Genomic DNA, 25058 nt, shown 5'->3' with positions numbered 1-25058 from the left:
TTATCTATCTCCAGCCCATGTGTCCCTTAAAGTGATTCAGGTGGTGTTGTTGTACAGGAGGAACATGGGTGCCTGAGGATGTTGCTTGCCAAATTTTGGACCTGTGATGCCAACCGGGAGGAAAAAGCAGGATATGAAGGCAGGAGTATCAAGCAAGCAGTCGTTGCAACCCACAATAAATGCTTAAGGGTCCCTGCTCAGGCTTTCGAGGTCCAATAAGTTAGATGCCGCTGACCAACAAGGGTGCAGGCTGAGGAGTGGTCCGTCTACACCCAAGCATGCTACAGAAACTGGAAGAGATAGCCCGGCCGCCACACACCTTTTCCGGCCTAAGTGGTAAAAGCAGCCTCAGCTTGATTCATGCAGGCCAGGTCTCTTCCTATTTCTGAATTAAGCTGAGGGTATGCAGGCAGTAGAAACTATCTTGGAAGTAGGTACATGAAGGGTGATGTGGGATTGAGTCAGAAGCAGTAGCTAAGTTGCAGAGCAGGACAATATCAGCAAGTTGTGCAGTACCAAATCATAGACAGAGTCATAGCCAGAAGCTGAGGTCATAAACTTAACAAGTAGAGGTACAGAGCTGAATCCATAGAATGGTCAGGTTGATAACGAAGAAGCATATAAGAGAGCTCAGGAAACTTGCTGAAGACGAGTCAGCACTGTCAAAATGCCCCTTAAATATGTTGTTTGGTGTCACCCTGGGCATGCACACATTACTGGGCCCAGATCCACACCCAGTCATTACTCTACATGCAGAGCCAAGAGACAAGACACAAGCCAGCTAGCAACAGATAATCTCTGATACACATTAAGCTGATTTCTAACATCAGCTGTATTCACCTGATAGCACTCTCCATTTGTCTATTTACTCTAGCTGTTAGAGTTAGATGTCTGATTGACATGGCAGAGAATGGCTGAAGGAACGTTGGTGTGTGGGGGCAGTGTGCTCTTGGAAGGGTGTAATTGTGACTCTTGAACATTGCTTTGGGTAGACCAATGGACCTTCTTTATCCAAACAATCACAATGACGAAAGAAGCCTGTATCCAGACAGGAAAACTAACTTGAAGTAGGCTGAAATGGGGTAGATACACCATATGTCTGGACATGGTAGCAGGCCTTTTATCTGTGCTGGTGTTTTGGGCATCAACATACATGTGCTGCAAATCTAAATATATTTACTGACTACAGAAAGCGCCATTGAAAGTTTTGTCCTGTTAATAAACACTCTTCCTTTTACGCTGTAGGTCAGGTGCTGTCCTCCTTGGGGGAGTTCCGGGGGAGGATACCGTGGGAGTTTCGGGGGAGGATTCCGGGGGAGTTCCGGGGGAGGAATGGATACAGTAAGTTTTTATCTTCAAAGTTTTTATTGTGCAATAATAAGGTGCAAACAGTTTTATGAGAAGCACAATGCTTGGTACAAAAGTTAACATGTGTAAGCATAAATTATATTGACCTTAAGGCCTCATGTACATTGCTACTGGTAAACGGACATTCAAAGGCAGTTGGATGCTTTTTTCAACTGCCCCCGAACTTATCCAATGTTATCTTATGTGTACATGTACACAGGTTCATTTAATGTTGTTTTTAGACAGTTGCGTTTATAGGCTTTCCTTTGAAGGCAAAAAAATGAGTTCAGACGCTGAAGTTTCCGACGTTTCAGACGCCAAACGCAGCTAAACGCGGTAACTCGCGTTTAACCGCGTTTCGTTTACAGGAGTTTTTCATTTTTGGCTATTTTGAAAAAAAAGCCTAACAGGATTGGTTCATTAACAATAGTTCTCTTACAAATAGGTGTGCTTTAACATAAGAGACAATATTTAACAAATTAATTACAAACCGCGCTCCCTGTAAGTGCAGATAATACACTCTAATGTAAAACAAAATAAAATAGTGAAAATAATGTCAATAGTGATACTCATAAATAACTATCAACTAAGTGAAATCAGCAAATAATCAAACATCAAAAATTAAAAAATTAAACATAAAAACAAAAACAAGTGAAAGCAACAGTTCAAAATGAAATTCAAAAATTATATTAAAAAAATGTATGTGTTCAAAAAAGCGTTCTGACGTCATCAGGGATCATACGAACGGGCACGCCGTCTCCTTAAATACAAACATCAATCAAAGGCATCCAATATGGTGACATCCCGCCTCGCAGAGGGATTAACCGAAATTAAAAACTAAAATATAAAGGAAACACTGCCATCTTCCTTTAATTTTATTTTTTTTACGTCAGAATGCAAACCGGTCAGACGTACCGAACGTGACACGCCATTTCCGTTCATAATGCAGTTTGTTTGTTTGTCCGCACAAACCCACACGTGGGTGATGCGGTTTTTAGCTTGTTTTTAGCCTGTCCAATAAATTTTTGAAATTTTTGGCATACTTCACGATGGGAGTTCTCCATTCATTTTCTCCCCATTCATGGCACTAATGGTCTTTAATGACCCATCTCTATTCGGGAGTTTGTTTGCATGCACCCAAGCAGCTACAGTGTCACCTGAGTTACCTGAGTTCCAGCACCTGAACAAAGCCGTGATCGTGTGAAGCTTCTTTGGTTGTTCTTGAAGCGTTTTTGACTCCTGTCATGGGAGTCACCACAATCTGGCGAGTAGGCTGTGTGGCCGGTGATGGTGGTGGATTACTGTTGTTTGATGCCTTACTGAACCCCATGAGGATTTATCCAGAAGTCTGATTTCAACACTATTTGAACACTTTTTTGAACACATACATTTTTTGAATATAGTTTTTGAATTTAATTTTGAATGTTGAATTTTGAACTGTTGCTTTCACTTGTTTTTGTTTTTGTGTTTGATTTTTTTAATTTTTGATGTTTGATTATCTGCTGATTTCACTTAGTTGATAGTTATTTATGAGTATCACTATTGACATTATTTACACTATTTTATTTTGTTTTACATTAGAGTGTATTATCTGCACTTACAGGGAGCGCGGTTTGTAATTAATTTGTTATATATTGTCTCTTCTCTTTTCAATTGTCATTAAAATGTGCTGCTCCTTAATCAATTTTACATTAATCAATTTTACATTAGTCTAACCAGCTTCCATTTGCGCGGGTTGGTAGTTCCTACCATTTATTATACTGTGGTTTAACATAAGCGCACAAGTTTTGAATCAAATGAAAGGGGGGAAGGTAAGAAGGGAGGGGAGAGAAGGGATGTTGTATGGGGGTAGGAGGGGTAAAGGGGGAGGGAGGAGGTAGAGGGAGTACATGCATGGAATAGCTATTTATTCACTTTATTATGTAGGTTTTGTACCAGTTGGACCACGGATTCCACATTTTCCCTATTTTGGTGTAAGAGATGTTGTGTTTTGCCAATAAGATTTCATATGTATGATGGGTTTGGGTCATTTTGATGACCTCAAGCATATCTGGAGTTTGGCGTTTTTCCAAAGTTTGGTAATGTTGCGCCTGGCCGCTAGTAGGATATGGGTAATTACTCTTCTGTGGGTATTCGGTAGGGAATCTATAGTTAAATTTAATAGGGCAAGATCAGGTGTAGGCGATATGTTCATCTTGGTAATTTGTGAAATAAGTGAGAAGACCTTATGCCAGTATTGTGTTAATTGTGAGCAGTCCCATAAGGTGTGTAGTATGTTCCAGGCGACCTGCAGTTCCTCCAGCATGTACGAGATGTGTGTTTGTCAAATTTTGCGATTGCATCTGGTGTAAGATACCTTCTTTGTACAAGATTTTGTGTGAGTTCCCACATTGCCGTGCATTTTGTGGCTTGATAGATGGACAGTAGTGCTCTATACCATTATCTGTCTGTGTATTTTTTATCTAAATCTTGTTCCCATTTTTTGATATCTATAGATTGTTGGAAGTACATTTTTTCTTGGAATAAATTGTAGAAGATGGAAATACCTTTCTTCCCTGGGGAGCTGGGTAGGTAATAAGCTAAAGCTTTAGTGGGAATGGAGATAAAAAGTTGTGTGTTGTTTTTAAGGCAGTGAGCTATTTATATATATTGAAAATAGGCTCCTGGGCCTAGTTTTAGGTCTGAGATGAGGAGTTGATGACCATCTAGGGTTAGGACTGTTAAGAGAAGGGAGTCATGTTTGGGCCATTTATGGATACTGAGGTCGGGGTTGAGCAGTTTAAGGGTCTGTAAGGGTATGTTGAGAGTTGCCGTATGGGTGGCGTTCCACTTGGTGGAAGTGAATTTGCGCCATGTTCTGACCACTGCAAGAATGGTTGGCGGAAGGTGGAGGGGGGTCTTTGTTTTAGGATGTACACTGTAGAGCCATGTTATCAGGTTTTTGCCTGGGATGGTATGCCATTCTATTTCTCCCCAACGAGTGGAGGCCTGTGGTGGGAACCACTCTTTTATCTGTGCTAGTATGCCTGCTTTATAATAATCTTCTACTGTATATCAGTGAGACCTGAACCCCTTACTAGTCTGTGTTTAATGAGTCTCTTTTTGGACACTCGTGGTTTTTCTCCTGCCCATACATTTTTATGGAGGAGATTCTGAAGGGATCTGGTATAATTTTTAGGTACTGGGATAGGTAAAGTGCGAAGAAGGTGAATCATTTGCAGAAGGACGGTCATTTTAAATGCCGCTAGACAGCCAGCCCATAAGAACTCGTGTTTCTCTAACTGGTTAAGAGATTGGATAAATTTCCCTTTCTATTGAATACATTTTTCTTTATATAGATTATTTGTGTTTTTTGTTAGGGTGATCCCCAAGTAGGTTATGCCTGTTTCTGCCCAGTGGAACAGGATTTGTAGGGACAATAAGTTGCGAGTGGTATCTAAGATATGTGATTTGCTGGCATTGACCTTGTAGTAGGATATTGCTCCAAATTCGTTTAGGATAGATTGTACCGCTGGTAGGGATGAGTGTGGGTTAGTCAGCATTAGAATTATGTAAAAGGCTGATTCTGTGGTTGTGTTTTCCTACTTGAAATACGGCGATTTGTTTTGGAGCTTCTAATAAGTTCTGCCAATGGATCTATTAATACGTTGAAAATGAGGGGTGATAGGAGGAAACCTTGTTGTGTTCCATTTGAAATATGGAATGGAGAGGAGAGCATCTCTGCAACATATACTTGGGCTGAAGGGGCGGAGTATAGTGCCATAATGGCAGATAGTATAGAGACCCTAAATATAAATTTGAAGAGAACCTCCTTCATATAACCCCAATGCACTCTGTCGAACGCCTTCTCTGCATCCAAGGATAGAAGCAGAGAAGGCGTTCCGTCAGTGCTGGTTAAGTGGATGAGGTTTATGAGTATTCTAGTGGCATCGGAAGTTTGTCTACCTGAGATAAATCCTGTTTGGTCAGCGTTAATTAAAGAGGGAAGCAGGGTGGATAGTCTGGTTGCTAGTAGTTTGGCATATAGTTTAATATCTACGCTGAGGAGGAAGATAGGTCTAAAATTTTGGGGGGTATTCGGGTCTTTGCCTGGTTTGGGTAGAGCGACAATTGTAGCAGATAACATTTCCTCTGGAAAACAGCATCATTGAACAGATTTTGGAGGTGGGGGGTGAGTGCTGAGCTGAATTGTTTGTAATATTCTCCCGGTAGGCCATCGGGTCCGAGGGATTTACCAGTTGGTAGGGACTGAATTGTTTCTTTAATTTCTTGTTGGGAGAAAGGGGAGTTCAGTTCTGTTAGTTGAGCCTCACTGAGGGTAGGGAGATGTATGTTAAATAAAAATTGTTAGATCTGGTCTTGGGGGGGTGGGGGAGTGGTTAGATCATTTTTAAGGTTGTAAAGGGATTCATAGTAAGAACTAAAGGCATATATCTTGGGGGTTAATGATTTTCTCTTTGGTAGAGGGCTGATATATGTGTGGGATTTTGGCTTTTCTACATAGGCCATAAATTCTATGGTCCATGGCTTTCTCTGCCTTGTTGGAATTAGAGTAGAAGGTGGCCCTAAGCCTGTGGTGGGCTTTTTCATAGGAATTAAGGAGAAGATCTCTTAGCTCTTGGCGAAGAGCTAACAGTTTAATTTTGAGGTCATGGGTTGAGTTGGTTTTATTTTGGGATTCAGTGTTGAGATTTTGGTAATAATATCATCCAGACACTGCATGCTCCTCTTTTTTGCCAGGGAGCTTATTTGAATTATTATGCCTCTGATATAGGCTTTATGGGCCAACCAGAGGGTAGATGAATGAAGGACTGATCCTGCATTGTGGGTAAAGAAGTCCGTTAGATGTTGGTGGATTCTGTCTGCATATGGCGAGGAGTGTAAGGCCTGGGTATTGGCTCTCCAGAGTCTGGCAGGGTTGTGAACTGTAGATACAGCGATAGTAATGCTCACTGACGTGTGGTCTGACCAGGTAATGGATCCAATGTCAGAGCGTGTGATACATTGTAGTAGCCATTTGTCAGCCAAAAAAGTCTATTCAGGTGTAGGAGTTGTGGGGAACAGAGAAGAAGGTGAAGTCTTTCTCCATTGTGTGGTGACATCTCAACATATTGTAAAGGTCGCTGGATCTGAGAAGGTTCTGCATGGGTGAAGAGTGTCTAAGGGAAGGGTTGGAGGTATCCAGTGAATGGTCGGGAACTGTATTAACATCTCCACATATCAACAAAGAGCCTTGTCTGCACTTATTGATTTTCTTCAGCGCTTTGTTGAAAAAGTGTATTCGTCATGAATTTGGGACATAGAGGCATGCTAATGTATATTTGGAACCTGCTATGGTGCATATTAGGATTTGATATCTACCACCAGGATCTGGTATGGACTAAAGTAGTAGGAAGTCTGTTACTTTGCTAATGGCGACTAGTACTCCTCTTGTCTTCTTGGTTTGGTTAGATGCCAGAAAGATATGTGGAAAGTTTTTATGACAAAGGAGGGGAGTGTTTGAGTCTTTGAAGTGGGTCTCCTGAGCACAGATAATATCGCAATGCAATTGGTGTGCCGCCTGCCAAAGAGATGCCCATTTTGCGGGGTGGTTTAGGCCTTTCACATTCAGTGAGAGAATTTTAAGTGTCATCGTATGGTTGATGTAGTGATATGGGTAGCGTACTCATGATCAAGTTAGGAAGAGATGTAGATGATCTACCATCATGGGTCCAAAGGCATCGGATATCGAGGTAGGTCCTGGGTTTTGTGGTAGGTTTCACTTTATAACAGTCAAGTAGGTGGATATCCAATTTCTCATGCATGGAGGAGAAAGCAAAGGGAGGGTTAAGAGTTGAACAGAACAAAGAGGACATAACTGTACAGCCTTAACAGGAATCAAATTGTTGCAATTCGGTTGGGGGGGAACAGTTCAAGTGTGTCTAGCGCAATGGCTGGGGAGTCATAGAAAGAGACTTTATGTGGTTATATGATATATCACCGACTTATCTGGATGTTAGCGGTTTCTGTTGCAAGACCCCGATAGGGTATTGAGCCAGGGGGGTGGAAGCTTGTCTGGAGGGTTACCGGTATCATAATGGGGGGGTCTGGATGGGTATGATGCCCCATTCTCCCAGCAGTGAGAGGACTTTTTCCAGGGAGGTAATGTTGAACGACTGTCATGGTTATGCAGTAATGTGTGTCTGTCAGCTTACCTCTCTCCATGTGTTCCTTTAGAGGCCAGCCACTCTCACCTGACTGCATATATAATCTTCCCTCAGTATAGCTCCACCTCAGCCTCCAATTAGGAACACTATATTAACCTGTGCATTGCAAGCCAACCTTGCTGATCAACCACTGTGTGTTTGGCTTCCTGTTTCCTGCTTGCCATATGCTCTACATTTGTCTCTGTTACTGACCTTGGCGTGTTCTCGACCATTCCTGTTTGCTTGTGACCCTGACATTTTGGTGTGTCTCTGACTATCCCTGTTTGCCTGTGATCCTGAACCTTTGGCGTGCACTCTGTTGTCCTTGTCTACTAGTTGCCCCGACCTTTGCTTATCCCCTTACTATCCTTGTTGTTCCAACCTGCTGCTTCCTTCCTCTATCTCCTCTAGTCTACCGTGAGCGTGAGCTGTGAGACCCTGGGGGCCACGACCTGGAGCCAGACTTCAGCACAGTCCATCCTCACCACTAGAGGCTCTGGTGAACACCTGCTGGCTCTTAGACTCCGCGCCCTGGGGAATCTATGCTCTAGCTCCCTCTGGGATCTGTGTTAGAATCTAGTAGACCTGCTTCCTGAACCTCCCAGATTTCAACCCGCAGCAGTCAGTCCTAGGGTCCACTACCTTAGCGGTGCACTCCTGACTCCTACGGAGTGCATCTGTCACCTGGTCTCAGGTGACCTGACAACGACTTTCCATTGTATTCTACTGTTAATCTGGTGGGGTGCTTCCATTTGTATGGTATATTGTTGTTGCGTAGTGATATTGTTGTATTTAGCTGTCTGCGGATGTCCAAGGTGTGTTTGGAGAGATCCACGTAGATTTGGATGTTTGTGTGAGGTTCTGGAAGCTTTCCTAGGGAGCGTGATTTCCGTAAGATTTGTTCTTTTGTGGAAAATAAGTGAATCTTCATGAGGATGTCTCTGGGGACTTCTTTGGGCAGGAAAGAGTGTTTAGGTATGCGGTGAATGCGATCTGTGGTGAGGTCCAGGGGGAAGAGCTCAGGCGCTATTGTGTGGAAGAGATCTTTAGTGTATTGCATGAGATCTTGTGGGGGTACAGTTTCAGGTATTCCCCGCAGTTTTTGGTTGTTATGTCTCAAGCGATCTTCTAAATCTGCAATTTTGGTACGTAACCAGAGCCTCTTCCTCATTTGCGTCAATTAAGTCATTGACTGTTGTGATAATGTCAGTGATCGCTTGTTCTACTTGTTAACCATCATAGAAAGCTCAGCTGTGAATTTGTGAGTGAGAGTAGTAAATTTAACATGTAGAGAGCGGTGCAGAGATAGAAGCATCTCTTAAAGCTGTGTGTCCAGTACAGGCTTGTTAGAGGTGGGGATATTTGCTATGGGGGATTGGAGCTCAGTTTGTGTTGTGGCTGGGGTTAACCCAGAACTCAACCCTTTTGTCTGCTGTTGATGCATCCAGTCTCATCCTTGCTTTGGCTGGACTTGCCCACGGAGGACAGTGAGGAGGTGAAGAACTTCTGGGAGAAAATCTCCCAGTACATCCATCTGCCCAGGTCTCACAGATCCCACCGGTTGACGTAGACAGGTGGCCCCGCCCTTCCCTAAAAAATAAATGTCAAATGGAGGAGCCTGCATTAGGCAGAGAGCCTCCGTGTCAGCAAAAGCGATTTAAAAAATATTATTTTTTTTTCAGGTGCGGCAGGCGGCATGATTGATGACTGATCTACATTGGGGGGCACTGTTTTTTATTTATTAATAAAGGATTTGTCAAAAACTGTTTTTTTGGAGGGGGGGGGGATCTGGGGCCCCTTTGTTAAAGGAGACTAAAGATTGTTAAAGGAGACTTCCAGATTCCGATAAACCCCCTGCCCGCGGACCCCGACAACCACAGCCCAGGGTTGCCGGGAAGAAATCCTTGTCCCCATCAACATGGGAACAAGGTGCTTTGGGGTGGGGGGCAGAGCCCCCCCATCCCAAAGCACCCACACCCCCATGTTGAGTACATGTGGCCTGGTATGGTTCAGGAGGGGGGCACTCGCTCATCCCCTCCCTTTTCTGACCTGCCAGCCTGCATGCTCGGATAAGGGTCTGGTATGGATCTTGGCGTTATTTTTACATTTTCTATTGCCCGCATACTTTTCTTTACAGCCGTTTTTCAGCCACTCCGAATTCGAATCATTCTGAAAAGTTGGAATTTGTTAGAAAATGAATAAATGAAACAAATTTTGCCAGATTATAATGAAATTCATTACTATTCATTAATATTTTATTCAGGGATTTGGATACATCCGAATCTCCGAATAACCAAAAATTTGTCCAAATTTGTATTTGGGCCAAAACAAATTACAGATGTCTAGTATATGCACAGTGGCCAATGTATTAGGAACACCCTTCTGGCACCTGTACTTTACCTGTAACTATACCCAAGCTTGCTGTGATACTTAAGCAACACTCCACCAAGAAAAAATTCCTTGTGTGTTTATATTGAATTTTATCTAACATCTGTATGTCTATATAAAATCTACATTTCATTTCATATCTAGAAGCCATGCTGAAACATGATTTTTTTGTCATTTTAGCCATTGCTTGCGTAAAATACATACATCTCCAATCCCAATCATCAGCTGCTGTCAAAGACAAAGCAATCTGTGGCAATCATCAACAAATCTGTCCAGCCCTTCCTGCTGTTAACTTAGATGATGGTTGTGGAGAAGAGAGAGCCAGAGATCAACGTCCATTCAGCCATAATGAGTTACTGTAACCGCAAAAACTGCTAGCGCCCAAAGCAGTTACCCCAACCCCCATCTGGACCATACCATGGATCTATTCATGACTTTGCTTAAAATATTGGGATAATGTGTAAATTTGCTTATATCAGATGGCTCTATCTCTACTGAGGATGAAAAAAAAAACAAAAAAATGCAGCCAATGATTGGACAATAGAGGCCTACAGAGGCCAATGGTAAATCAGAAACTGCCACTGGGTGTTGATGACGCCATGATTTGTTGGGGTAAAATGAGACACCAGAAGGAACTTGCATTTGTTCTTATCAGATGGCTACAAGTTCCCCCTTGTGATTCTCTGATTGCTGAACTGTGTGTCCATGTTTAATGTATGATATTTTTTTTCTTTTTTCATTCTACCTTCTAATATTCAAGATTTATATATCCTGTAAGAGACATTCACAACAAAATGACTTACATATAGAAGCTTAAAGTGTTACCAAACCCAGCAGTAATTTGAAAATAGTTCATCTGCCCCCCCCCCCCCCCACACACACACACACACACAGTGCCCAATCTTCTTTTTACATTAAAATATTGCCACTGTATACCTTTTTGGATGATCTGTATACCACGGTCACGTGATAAAGTTCAGGTAGGAGGAGATTTCCCCTGCAGCCTGTATACACGCCCACATGTGTGATGCCAATATCATGTGACCTGGCTATCTCTGAGAACACATACTGTATATGTTCTCTCCAGCATAAAAGACACGACTGAGCATGTGCATATCAGCTATTGCCTGTGTGTTAGCTGGCCTTCCCAAGATAGACATTACAGGAAGGGGAGGATCTGTGCATACAGGATCAAACAGCCTTTTTACACAATGCAGAGGATTAGCCACCTTAAGTTCCACAGTGAGTATAACAAGCATGCTATTCTGCATGTACAGACTGATTTTACTGTTGTGGGTTTAGTAACACTTTAAACATTCACAACCTGGATACTCAGGGGCCATTGAGCTTCAAAGATAGGTAAAGCATAGCTCCCAACTGTCCCTGATTTCAAGGGACTGTCCCTGATTTGGAGCAATGTCCCTCTGTCCCTCTTTTCCCCTTCATTTGTCCCTCATTTTGGTCTGATCTATATAATTGTATATAAAATGCAGTCTTTATCCATCAAAAAGTGTTTCCCAGTGCTAAACCTTTCATCCAAATTCTAAATTGCTGCATTTGTAAATTTCAAAAGTCAATATAAAGAAATAGTAGTGGTAAAATAAAAGCACTTGTGGATTTAATTAACTTTTTTTTTGTTAATTCTCCTTTAAGGGGGCGTGGCAGGGGGCGTGCCCTATGCCTACATACGTTTGCTAGTAGGTGTCCCTCATTCCCATCTCAGAATGTTGGGAGGTATGGTAAAGGCACATTTTTAAAGAAATGAAACTATGTAATGTAGGAAGTACTTCATCTTTAATGAGTAAATGAATGTCTACTTCCTTAATTTTCCCTGCTGTCAAACATATCTGTCTATCCTGCCAGTTACACTGCCCCCAGGTCTCTTCCTGTTGTATGGATGACAGCTCTGTATTGCACCGATTAAATGGGTGTTATACCCTTTTCCTCAGCTGCTCCACCACTGGGTTAAAGGGTGGTATGGTGGTGAGGCCTCTTCCCCCAGCATAGCAGTGTTGTCACCCAGGAGGAACAAGATGGTCACTCCCACATTGGCACGACATGCCCAGTACCCCAAGTGATTGATTCGCTTTCTCCGCTATACCCATTATACAATACTTTTTATTTCTTTCCAATCTACCCTGATTTGTTTCCATTTCCTGGCTCTCTTTTTTTGTGCTGCCATTACCTATATTCTTTCCCTTATTAACTCTTAGGGTTTGATTTACTAAAACTGGAGAGTGCAAAATCTGGTGCAGCTCTGCATAGAAACCGATCAGCTTCCAGGTTTTTTTTGTCAAAGCTTAATTAACCACTTGCCGACCAGTGCACGACGATATACGTTGGCACAAAGGCATGGCTGTGCAAATGGGCGTATAGGTACGTACGTACCCTTTAAGACGCGGCATTGTGGGCGCACCCACCCATGACCATCCCCGCGGGACCCATGGACTCAATGTCCGCTGGTGTCCCGCGATCATGTCACAGAGCGGCAGAATGGGGAGATGCCTTTGTAAACAAGGCATTTCCCTGTTCTGCCTAGTGACATGACAGAGATCTACGGGAGCAGTGATCGCTGTCATGTGTGTAGTAGCCCATCCCCTTCACAGTTAGAATCACTCCCTAGGACACATTAAAACCCCTTGATCGCCCCCTAGTGGTTAACCCCTTCCCTGCCAGTGTCATTTACACAGTAATCAGTGCATTTTTATAGCTCTGATCGCTGTATAATTGACAATGGTCCCAAAATAGTGTCAAAAGTGTCCGATGTGTCCGCCATAATGTCACAGTCATGATAAAAATTGCAGATCGCCGCCATTACTAATAAAAAAAAAATAATAATAAAAATGCCATAAATCTATCCCCTATTTTATAGACACGATAACTTTTGCGCAAACCAATCAATATACGCTTATGGTGATTTTTTTTTTACCAAAAATATGTAGAAGAATACATTTTCAGATCATTGGTGGAGGATCTCTTTAAAGGTCTTCACCATTTTCTGTATATTTATTATATGCCTATGTATGGGTCCATGCATCTATGTGATCACGCAATAAAGGAAGCTTTTCTCTTGGAGGCAAACGTGTGAGTGTGCTGAAGACGTATCTTCTCTACTATACTCAATCTCCCTAGCCTAGATATAGACCACCCTACTATACTCAATCTCCCTAGCCTAGATATAGACCACCCTACTATACTCAATCTCCCTAGCCTAGATATAGACCACTCTACTATATTCAATCTCCCTAGCCTAGATATAGACCACTCTACTATACTCAATCTCCCTAGCCTAGATATAGACCACCCTACTATACTCAATCTCCCTAGCCTAGATATAGACCACCCTACTATACTCAATCTCCCTAGCCTAGATATAGACCACTCTACTATACTCAATCTCCCTAGCCTAGATATAGACCACTCTACTATACTCAATCTCCCTAGCCTAGATATAGACCACTCTACTATACTCAATCTCCCTAGCCTAGATATAGACCACTCTCCACCCGCAGACCCTTCCCACCCACTATATAGTTGTGGAAAAGAAAAACTTGTCCACAACTAAAAATGGACAAGACCGTGAGGAAGCGGTATACTGACGGAAGCACTCAAGCAGAATGTGCAACGGTTTCCGTTACAATTGGTATTTATAAGATTTTCTAAAATATTATATATTAATTAATTATGAATTAACAATTAAAGTGGGAATAAACTCCCATACATGACTTTTACCTATAGGGAAGCCTATAATAAGGTTTACCTTATAGGTACAGTAAATATCTCCTAAATGTGCAACGTTCAGGAGATATTTACTGTACATGCAGCCGGTGACATCACAAGCACATGCACTCTGAAGGAACGGCCACCCGGGCCGTAAACGTTCGTAAACACAGCCGGAGTCTGCAAACCTGGACGGAAGACGGGCGAAGATGGAAGCCACGTCAGCGGTGACAGCTCACTGCTGGAAGGGCTTCGTTCTAAGGTAAGTTTTGATGCATACTAGCACATTATGGCTTTACCTTGCAGGTTAAAAAAAAAATAAATAAATAATCAGCGGCTTACTACTGCTTTAATAATTATTAAATATTAATATTGACAGAGGAATAAGATATTGTATTTTTTGGATCCAAATATACATCTGCTCTAAAGGAAATATTTTATGCTTGAAACATAGAGGCTGCCAAGTTGACCATCTGGTTTCAATACCAGTCTCCATATCAATAAGTCTCAGACCCAGAATACAGTAAGTATGCAAATAGCGATTTAGTACTTTAGTTTTTTTGCATTTTCCAAGTTAGTGACTAATAAAGAAGTCAATATTTTAGCATAACAGACAGGTAACACTTTTTTTTAAATAAAATTTTTATTTGCTTTTTTGAAAGTTACATACAAATGTAAAACAGTAGAAAGCTGTAATAACATTGATACCAAAAGCGTGTGACTCATGAGATCAGTTCTAGAGATGACAAAGGCATTAGGGACATCGTTGCCAAGTCCTGATATTACAATGTTGGCACATAGCAGCAGATCAGATTACATATTAATCATGGTATGTCCAATCTAAACTCAGTGGAAGCATGGATGAAAATCACCCTAGAGGCAGAAATGATATGCATAATTCAAGATACACCTCTTGGCTCAGTGGTTACATGCTTAACCACTTAAGGACTGAGCCTCTTATTGAGATTTGTTGTTTACAAGTTAAAAACAGTTTTTTTTTGCTAGAAAATTACTTTGAACCCCCAAACATTATACTTTTTTTTTTCTAACACCCTAGAGAATAAAATGGCGGTCATTGCAATACTTTCTGTCACATCGTATTTGCGAAGTGGTCCTACAAGCGCACTTTTTTGGGAAAAAATAAGCTTTTTTAAATTAAGAAATAAGACAGCGGTAAATTTAGCCCAATTTTTTTGTATATTGTGAAAGATAATGTTACGCCGAGTAAATTGATACCCAACATGTCACGCTTCAAAATTGCGCCCGCTCGTGGAATGGTATCAAACTTTTACCTTTAAAAACCTCCATAGGCGACATTTAAAAAAATTCTACAGGTTACATGTTTTGAGTTACAGAGGAGGTCTGGGCTAGAATTATTGCTCTCGCTCTACCGATCGTGGCAATACCTCACATGTGTGGTTTGAACACCGTTTTCATATGCGGGCGCTATTCACGTATGCGTTCATTTCTGCACGCGAGCTCGGCGGGACGGGGCGCGTTTAAATTTATTTTTTTCTTATTTATTTTACCTTTTATTTTTTATTTTTACGCTGTTCTTTAAAAAAAAAAAAAAAACATTGTGTCACTTTTATTCCTATTGCAAAGAATGTAAACATCCCTTGTAATAGAAAAAAGCATGACAGGACCTCTTAAATATGAGATGTGGGGTCAAAAAGACCTCACATCTCATATTTACACTAAAATTCAATAAAAAAAGTAAATAAATAAATGTTGTCATTAAAAAAAATAAAATTGTCCCTTTAAGAGCTATAGGCGGAAGTGACGTTTTGACGTGGCTTCCGCCCTGCAATAGTATGGAGATGGGTAAGGGCCATCTTCCCCTCACTCGTCTCCATACCCAGCAAGGGACAACATCCGATCGCCTCCGTCACTACCAATGGCTGCTGATGGCACCAAAGCGTGGCGTGAGGGGGGCCCCTCTCCCACCGCCGAATAAAGTGATTTAGTGGCGAATCTGCATTATCAGAAAGCAGACCGCCGGCCGAAGAAGAGGATACCGGGGTTATGGTAGCTAGCTTCTGCCATAACAACGATATTCCTCTTCAAAGTTAGGACGTATATCGCCGTGCTGCGGTCCGTAAGTGGTTAAAAGGAAACAAAACAAAAATCTAAAATAAATAAGGACAGATTAAATCAAATACGGCTCTGATTAACTGTGCTCTCTGGAAACTGATTGCTAGAATTCTAGGATGATCAGACGATTCTAGAGTTTCAGCCTACCCAGGGAATCGGTAAAGTTGGCCTTCGCATACCATTCTGTGTTCTGAAACAGTGTCATAAAAAGAGTTAGTTCTGTGTTGAACAAGTTTTTAGAGGTCAGCAATTGCCCTCACTTGCCTCCTAATTGCCTTGGGGACAGGTTAAAGTAGAACTACAGTATAGGTAAAACTTTTTTTTTTTAATTTTAGATTTTTTAGACATTTTAGAGCAAGTGAGGGTTATGACCCCTGTCACCATCTGTGTCCCATTGCAGAGATTTGTCTTCACTTTCTGTCCCATATCCAAACAGGAAGTGAGAGAAAATCCCCGCAAATTAAGGGAATTCCTTGGGGACCCCCAGGTCACCAAAACTAGTGTCCCCATTGGAAGATTTCAGCTCTATTACTTTTCTGAGAAAAAGGGGGGGGCACGTGGGACTTTAAATGAGGCAGTAGACAGGTTGGGGTGATAAAAAATGTTCAAATTTATTGTGTAAAACATCCTAGTATATATCACATGTGAAGGGTTACATGTGCCTGTGCACAAAACATGACCTACATAATCACATGCGTATACAGACAGTCATATCAATAAATAGCTGTTTACAATTGTAATATACAAAGATTACATGTAGACTGGGAATCATGAAACACATGGTGTAAAAAATGAGTATCAAATGTATAATTGAGAGATGCATCAAAAAGTAGATCAGGGTAAAGTCCTATATTGAAAGCTCAGTGGCTGCATCCATGGTGCCCGACGCGTTTCTGTGAATACACTTCTTCAGGGGCGGATGCTACAGGACTTCTGAAATAACAAGGTATAACACCATCAAAAAAAAAATATAAAATAAAATGAAAAGACCAGAAAAGACAAAATGTCAATTTCTGGGTACTCACATTATGACCAAAACATATGGACTACGGTAAGGACTGGGCTTGGAAAACGCGCCCTTCCCCGGAGCTGAGGTGGCAAACAACACACAACAGGCGCCCACCGGCATCATCCCCAAAACGCAGGCATCTCCTTCACACCGTTGCCAGATAGATAAAGTAATAATCGGGTATCTAAATCAATAAATAAACCCATAAGAATAGTCAGGGATACTGTAACTAAGTAATGACAAGAGGTGAATGAATGTGATGAGATAATAAAGTATTACCTGGATGTGCTTGAAGCAAAAACTTGCCACCGCTGTAGCGTCTGCACTTGTGTGAGAAGGAGAAAGCCGCACTTGAGGCGATGCCTAAATAGGCGTCCCACCTGCGTCGGTGATTGCCACCAACGTCACGCTGTGCCGACGGTGCATGGGGCAGGACCCGCCCAGGATGACGCCACTGCGTCTAGCTACGTCGGCACAGAGTGGAAAAATATGCGCCCGCACAACGGCGCCAACTAGTGACGTCATGCGCGGGAGCAATGCGTGACGCCGATGCGGTGTGAGCACCCGCCTGATCCCCCACACCAAACCAGCCCAAAACACGGGCGGACGTGGGGGGGATGGGGAGGGCACGCAGAGCGCATCGCAGCTCCGGAAGAAGAACAGCCCAAAGCCCAGGACCCAACCACATGTTGGATTGTGTGCAGTAAACCCAGTGTATTGAACAACATGTAGTTGCACAAAAAGTGTGTGTGTGGACCTACTTTTCTGGGGACAGCCCAAAATTTGGGATTTCTTTTTACTTTCACTGTCAATGATAATGGTAAACAGGATAAATAGAGAGGGTGAATCTCCTTAAAGTGATTGTGAACCCACTTTTTGGACTTCTAACTATAGGTAAGCCTAGAATAAGGCTTACCTATAGGTAGTGGAAATATCTCCTAAACGTGCGCCGTTTAGGAGATATATCACTTGTAGTCCACCGAAAATTCCAACGTTGCATGCGCGGGAGTGACGTCACATGGCTCCGGCGAATCACGGCCCGGAAGGAAGAGGGGCCAGAAGATGGTCGCTGCCTACACAGGGGACATCGCTGGATTCTTTTGCAGATAAGTGGCACGTAATGGGCTAGTATGCGATGCATACTAGCCCATTATGCTTTTCATTTGCAGGCTTTGCAGCGAGCAAAAGAGGAAGTAAAACCCATCAGGGTTTACTTCCTCTTTAAGGCTACTTTGACACTGAGGCACTTTACAGGCGCTACAGCTCTAAAAATAGCTCCTGCATAGTGCCTGTAAAGAGCTTCTCCAGCGGTGCTCTTGCAGGTCGGTAAAAAAAGTCCTACAAGCCGCATCTTTGCAACGCTGTGGGAGCGGTGTATTCACCGCTCCTAAAGCGCCCCTTCCCATTGAAAACAATGGGGCAGCGCATCCAAACTGCCGGCATAGCGCCGCTGCAGCGCCGCTATGCTGGCGGTTTTAACCCTTTTTCGGTCGCTAGCGGGGGTTAAAACCGCCCCGCTATCAGCCGAATAGCACCACTAAAACGACGGTAAAGAATCGCTAAAAATAGCGCTGCTTTACCGCCGAAGCCCACAACACCCCAGTCTGAAAGTAGCCTTATGGGGGCACGGACAGCAATAAAAATTGACAAGCATTGTAATCCCTCTCCACTCTGTCCAAAACTAAAAAAAGTTTTTTCTTTAGTTATTATAATTATTATTATAATACAGGATTTATAAAGCGCCAACAGTTTGTGCAGCACTTAACAAAATGAAGTCAGACATTACAGTTACATTACAATTTGGTACAAGAGGAATCAGAGGGTCCTGCTCATTAGAGCTTACAATCTAAAAGGAAGGGCCAATTGATACAAAAGGTAATATCTGTGGGGGATGAGCTGATGGAGGAAGTAAAACAGTGTGTTAGTTAGAAGCAGGATAGGCTTCTTTAAAGAGAAGGGTTTTCAGGGATCGTCAAAAGATGGATAGATTAGGGGACAGTCGGACAGATTGGGGAAGGGAGTTCCAAAGGATGAGAGAAGCTCTGGAGAAATCTTGTAGGCGAGCATGGAAGGAGGTGACAAGGGTGTTAGAGAGCAGGAGGTCTTGGGAGGACTGAAGAGATCGGCTTGGTTGGTATTTTAAGACCATGTTAGTGATGTAGCTGGGGGCAGAGTTGTGGACGGCTTTGTAAATTATTGTTAGTACTTTGAATTTTATTCATTGGGTGAGTGGAAGCCAGTGCAGGGATTGGCAGAGAGGGGTGGAGGATATTGAATGGTTGGTAAGGTGGATGAGTGTTGCAGCGGCATTCATTATGGACTGAAGCCTGTGATGTTTTTACAAGTTAAATCTAGATCTTAGCACTAAGCTGAAGCAGACAACATGTAATCCTCTCATTTGTCAAAGTGCTAACACGATCTTCCAGATGCAAAACCTCAGACCTGCTCTGTTGACATAGCCAAGCAGATGATGAGGTAGATGGTATATCTATGTGGTCAGGGCTTTGCATGTATCCAAGCCACCAGTCTGGATAGAAAACAAATTCACTGGCCACAACAAAAGAGCTGTTTGTTTTGCATAATAATCTACAAAGCTCATTAGCACCTTATAGTATCTTTAGTTATAGAGAAATGGAAATATATAGGACAGAACTCATAGCAGTCTATCTGCTGGTGCCAACATTGTGAAATAAGTGTAGATACAGACAACTTTGGAAGGGGGAATATCAATGCCCATATTGGCTTGAGACAAGTGTCTCCAAGATGGACTTTTCTTTTTTATTACAGATTGTTGGCTTGTCTTCAGAAAAAGTCAGGATTTTGTAAAAGGATGATGCTTTTGGCACATAGTATTTCTCATGTTCGCCTTTTGGTTTGGCAACAGGATCTCTACATCTGAAGCCAGTTAAATGTTAACTATATCCTTATTATCTGATTGTTTCATGTTTGTAAATCACCCATTATCCTTTAAGCTGACCCATTGGTATCATTACCACTTTCTTTTTAGGTTCTCAAATCGCATACTGCTTTGCCTAAGTATTATGTAGCTGATGCTGATTGGTGGATTGGATGCCTTCTAAAGGCTGGCTGGTTCAGGTTCTCCTATATGTTCAGTTGGCAACAGCACATTTTAACATTTTACATTTTAGAGAGCAAGCCTGGATATTTGAGGATACTTGGGATTTTGTCTTACATTGTTTCATTTCCTAATGGTCAATAACCCCAACGGTGCTACAAGAGGGACATAAGAGCACCAGACAGAACTTCATTGACTTTGAATTGTGTTTCTCCTTCACTAATGGCTACTGGAAGCTCTGTAGGTCTGGCATGTTTTATTATAATATCTTTGGAGTCCCTAACGGGAATTTTCACAAACATTTTCATCATCACCATCCTTTCCTTAAATTGCTATAAGTTACAGAAGCCTATTAGTGCCAGTGACAACATCATCGTGGCTTTAAGCATCTCCAATGTATGTTACACCTGCATAGCTTTTAGCAACATTTTAATTTTTTATTATTGGCCTCTGATTTTTGTGACCCATAATATGGGCGTTCCTATCTTTCTTGCTATCACATTTATCTTTGTCACTTCATTGTGGCTGACGGCCTCCCTCTGCTTCTTCTACTATGTCAAAATCAAAAGTTTTACCTCAGACTTTCTCTCACACCTGAAGATGAAGATTTCCTCCCTCGTCCCATGGATGATCTTTATGTCCGTGGCGTTGTCCTGTTTCAGTGGTTCTCTCAATATTGTTCAGTTTGTGATAAATAAGGAACTTTATGAAAGCACCCCAGATGTCCACTCCATCAATATATCATTGCCCCATATGTCTTCAACTGGTATATTTAATGGCAACCTTTACATCTTGTTCGTCTGTAGTTTCATTCCATTTATGATTAGTGTGGTGACCACCGCTTCCACCGCTTTTTCTCTACACCTCCACAGACTAAAAATGACAAAGAACAAAACCCCATCATCCAGCAATGTCCGTGTAAACACATACGAAGACACAATAAGAGTTATGATATACCTTTTGATTTTTTATGCAATAATCTATGTAGTCCTGCTTCTTTTTTACTTTAATATCTTTGCCCCATATAGCATTGGCTTTTGGGTTTTTCTGGTTATAATGTGCTCATATGGTCTAAGCCAATCAATTCTCCTATCCCTTGCTACAACAAAACTGAAGAAAGCATGGGTGAAGATATTTCATCTTGGTACTGAATCTGGGGTTAAAGATGAAAGCAGAGAAGAGTAAATTGTAATTAATGTTGGAGTTGGTTTTAGGAATATTACTGCACTTGCAACAAATACAATTGAGTGTTGTTCGTTATACTTTTTTATTTGCACTAACATTGAAATGTTCAGGGCAAGCTTTTGGTGGGGGGACCCCTTCTTCCAAATCTAAGCAGATCAAAACTTTACTTGTTTAGTACTGTTTGGACCTTACAAAAAAAAGGGGGTACACCATACGAGACTTAAGACTTGTCCTTAAAATTTGAATGTTAGTGATTTAAAAAAAAATAATACATTACGGAGAGTACTCAATAGTTTTATATAAATGACGCACATTTTTGTTGTACCTCTATACTAATTATTTACTGTACATAGTAATGCCCCGGACACACGGTCGGACTTTGTTCGGACATTCCGACAACAAAATCCTAGGATTTTTTCAGACGGATGTTGGCTCAAACTTGTCTTGCATACACACGGTCACACAAAGTTGTCGGAAAATCCGATCGTTCTGAACGCGGTGACGTAAAACACGTACGTCGGTACTATAAACGGGGCAGTGGCCAATAGCTTTCATCTCTTAATTTATTCTGAGCATGCGTGGCACTTTGTCCGTCGGATTTGTGTACACACGATCGGAATTTCCGACAACGGATTTTGTTGTCGGAAAATTTTATATCCTGCTCTCAAACTTTGTGTGTCGGAAAATCCGATGGAAAATGTCCGATGGAGCCCACACACGGTTGGAATTTCCGACAACAAGGTCCTATCACACATTTTCCGTCGGAAAATCCGACCGTGTGTACAGGGCATAAGTCTGGTTGAAAAAGAGACACAAATCCATCTAGTTCAACCAATCAAAAGGGGGATTTTTTTTTTTTTTACAATCCTATATACACAGTCCTATACCAACTGTTGATCCAGAGGAAGGCAAAAAAAACAAACAAAAAAACCCCCAGCAAAGCATGATCCAATTTGCTCCAGCAGGGGAAACATTCCTTTCTGATCCCCCGAGAAGCAATCCAGATTCCCTGGATCAACTTTTCCTATAAATGTTAGTATCCAGTTATTTTATGTGTATCTAGGAAAGAATCCAGGCCTTTTTTAATTCAATCCACTGAGCTGGACAGAACCAGTTTTTGAGGGAGTCTATTCCATATTTTTACAGCTCTTACTGTGAAGAAGCCTCCTTTCCTCCAGAAGAAAGTGCCCCCTTGTCTTCTTTGATGACCTTAAAGTGGATAACTCAACACTGAATTCACTATATGGGCAATTTTGCATTTATACATGGAGGTCATATCCCCCCTTATGTATTTATACATGGAGATCATATCCCCCCTTATGTATTTATACATGGAGATCATATCCCTCTTATGTATTTATACATGGAGATCATATCCCCCTTTATGTATTCATACATGGAGATCATATCCCCCCTTATGTATTTATACATGGTGATCATATCCCCCCCTTATGTATTTATACATGGATATCATATCCCCCTTATGTATTTATACACAGAGGAAACCTTCCCCCACTTATGTATTTATACATGGAGATCATATCACCCCCTTACGTATTTATACATGGAGATCATATCACCCCCTTATGTATTTATACATGGAGATCATATCCCCCCTTATGTATTTATACATGGAGATCATATCCCCCTTTATGTATTTATACATGGAGATCATATCCCCCCTTATGTATTTATACATGGTGATCATATCCCCCCTTATGTATTTATACATGGAGATCATATCCCCCCTTATGTATTTATACACAGAGGAAACCTTCCCCCACTTATGTATTTATACGTGGAGATCATATCCCCCTTATGTATTTATACATGGTGATCATATCCCCCCTTATGTATTTATACATGGAGATCATATCCCTCTTATGTATTTATACATGGTGATCATATCCCCCCTTATGTATTTATACATGGAGATCATATCCCCCCTTATGTATTTATACACAGAGGAAACCTTCCCCCACTTATGTATTTATACATGGAGATCATATCCCCCTTATGTATTTATATATGGAGATCATATCCCCCTTATGTATTTATACATGGAGATCATATCCCCCTTATGTATTTATACATGGTGATCATACCCCCTTATGTATTTATACATGGAGATCATATCACCCCCCCCCCCCCTTATGTATTTATACACAGGGATTTACTGAATAAAAAGCAATGCTAGTTTATGCAAAGTTTATTCACAAAAAATAATTTAAGTTTCAATTTATTTAGAGGATTTCAAACAAGGACAATGTTTCTCTTTCATCATCATCTCTACAAGTGTAATTCGAAAATCAATTTGGTTATAAATATACTTTTGTATTTTGGCTTACAAGCCTTTAAAATGTGTCTACAAATAAATATGTATATGTATTTTGTGTGTATAATGTTTAATATGTTTATATCAAAATAACATTGAAAGGAATTCTGGTTCTGGATGGCCATCCTTGGCAAACCACTTGGACCCCCGGTACCGTGAGACACTCAGATGAAAACCATGAAACAGGAAGTGAATTCACAAAGTGTCTCACGGTACCGGGGGTCCAAGTGGTTTGCCAAATTAACCAAGTATGGCTGTCCAGAACCAGAATTCCTTTCAAGCATGTTATCTTTTTTTTATATAGATAAAAAGGTTAAGACATAAAATAAAAGTGATTAATTACCTGTAAAACATAAGTGACAATTTATATTTGTATTGTAATTGTGGTGGTGATGGTGGTTTATATTTCTATTGTAATTGTGGTGGTGATGGTGGTTTATATTTATATTGTAATTGTAGTGGTGATGGTGGTTTATACTTATATTGTAATTATGGTGGTGATGGAGATTATGATGATGATGATGATGATGATGATGATGATGAATATTATATTGTAGTGAATTGTTTGTTTAAAAAAAAAAAAGAGAATTTAGTTAAACTTTTGAAGTAAATATATTTTTTTCCTTCTGTCTTTTTTTTTGTACAACAGCCAAGAATTTAAAAAAAAGAAGCAGTAGGAGAAGAACAACAAGGGCGCCACTCTAAGTGCAATATTTAAAAAAGAATTTTAATGAATCTTAAAAACAGGTACTCACAAGGGTACATGGAATCAGGCATGTAAGTGGTATGCAGATAGTGCCAGGTGTCCCAGGGGTATAGTCCGGTCACATCTTGTGGTGTCGTTCCGCTTGTGGAGACAGGCTGCGCTGATGTATTGTCGGCAGATTCGGCCGCTGGAACGCACTGTATGTGATCTGGGGGAGCGAGAGCACTTCCGGGTCCGTGCAGGGATAGCGAATAGGCGACGCGTTTGCGGAGCTACGCTCCTTCCTCAGGCCTAACGTGACCTGTGATTGGTCGAACCTGTTATAGTCTAAGAGGGGCTGGGATTGGAGGAAAAAACCATCTGTCACTCTCACGCATAGGCTATGTGCTGGAGGCTGTGTACTGGCATGTCAGCGTCTGCAACTGTGTCAAATCTTAAAACCAGCGCTGTGTGCGTATAACCTCCCATATCCACCAGTGAAACCATTCAACCTCCATTACAGCCGGTTAGATTTGTGACTCAGTTCCACTCTAAACACAAAGCCATGGAACGTATACTCACCAAACACTGGTCGATCCTTCTCCAGGATCCACATTTAAAATCCACAATCACTTCCAAAGTTTACGTACCGGAAGAGTAGGAACATCAAAAATCTGGTAGCACCCAGTAAATACAAATGCCAACAAAGTTCCAACAAAACATCTCCCTGTCTTATTCCCCTCATTGGGATGTATCAGTGCCGAAAAAAACTATGCCTACATGCAGTCATGTCCATCATGGTCAAAAGGAATTTACCATCAAGGGTCAGACATATCAGATCAGCAACTTCTACAACTGTTCCACAGAATTTGTCATTTACTGCTTGACATGTCCATGTGGGTTACACTACATAGGCCGCACCATACGCACTTTGAGAAAGAGGTTTGGTGAGCACCGCCGCCTAGTAGAGGCAGGAGATGACCATCACAGTGTTCCCCTCCATTTCCTCCGTAAACACAATCATTCCTCATCTG

General features: G+C 41.5%; 1 protein-coding gene across 2 annotated transcripts in view; it reads left to right on the top strand.

Annotated features, from left to right (window-relative positions):
* The window catches only part of LOC141148219 (uncharacterized), a 270454-nt gene extending 257459 nt beyond the window's left edge, over positions 1-12995 (top strand). For both annotated transcript variants that reach the window (XM_073635461.1, XM_073635458.1), the window contains 2 exons: positions 1246-1341; positions 10101-12995. In XM_073635461.1, coding sequence (XP_073491562.1) covers positions 1246-1341; positions 10101-10115 — 111 coding nt within the window. In that variant the 3' untranslated portion in view covers positions 10116-12995. The remainder of the gene's footprint in view (positions 1-1245; positions 1342-10100) is intronic.
* The last annotated feature ends 12063 nt before the right edge of the window (positions 12996-25058 follow it).

This window comes from Aquarana catesbeiana, linkage group LG06 (assembly GCF_042186555.1).
Source record: "Aquarana catesbeiana isolate 2022-GZ linkage group LG06, ASM4218655v1, whole genome shotgun sequence".
NCBI classification, from domain to species: domain Eukaryota; kingdom Metazoa; phylum Chordata; class Amphibia; order Anura; family Ranidae; genus Aquarana; species Aquarana catesbeiana.
The sequence above is the reverse complement of the archived record's forward strand: the minus strand, read 5'-3'. Positions and strand labels throughout refer to the sequence as shown.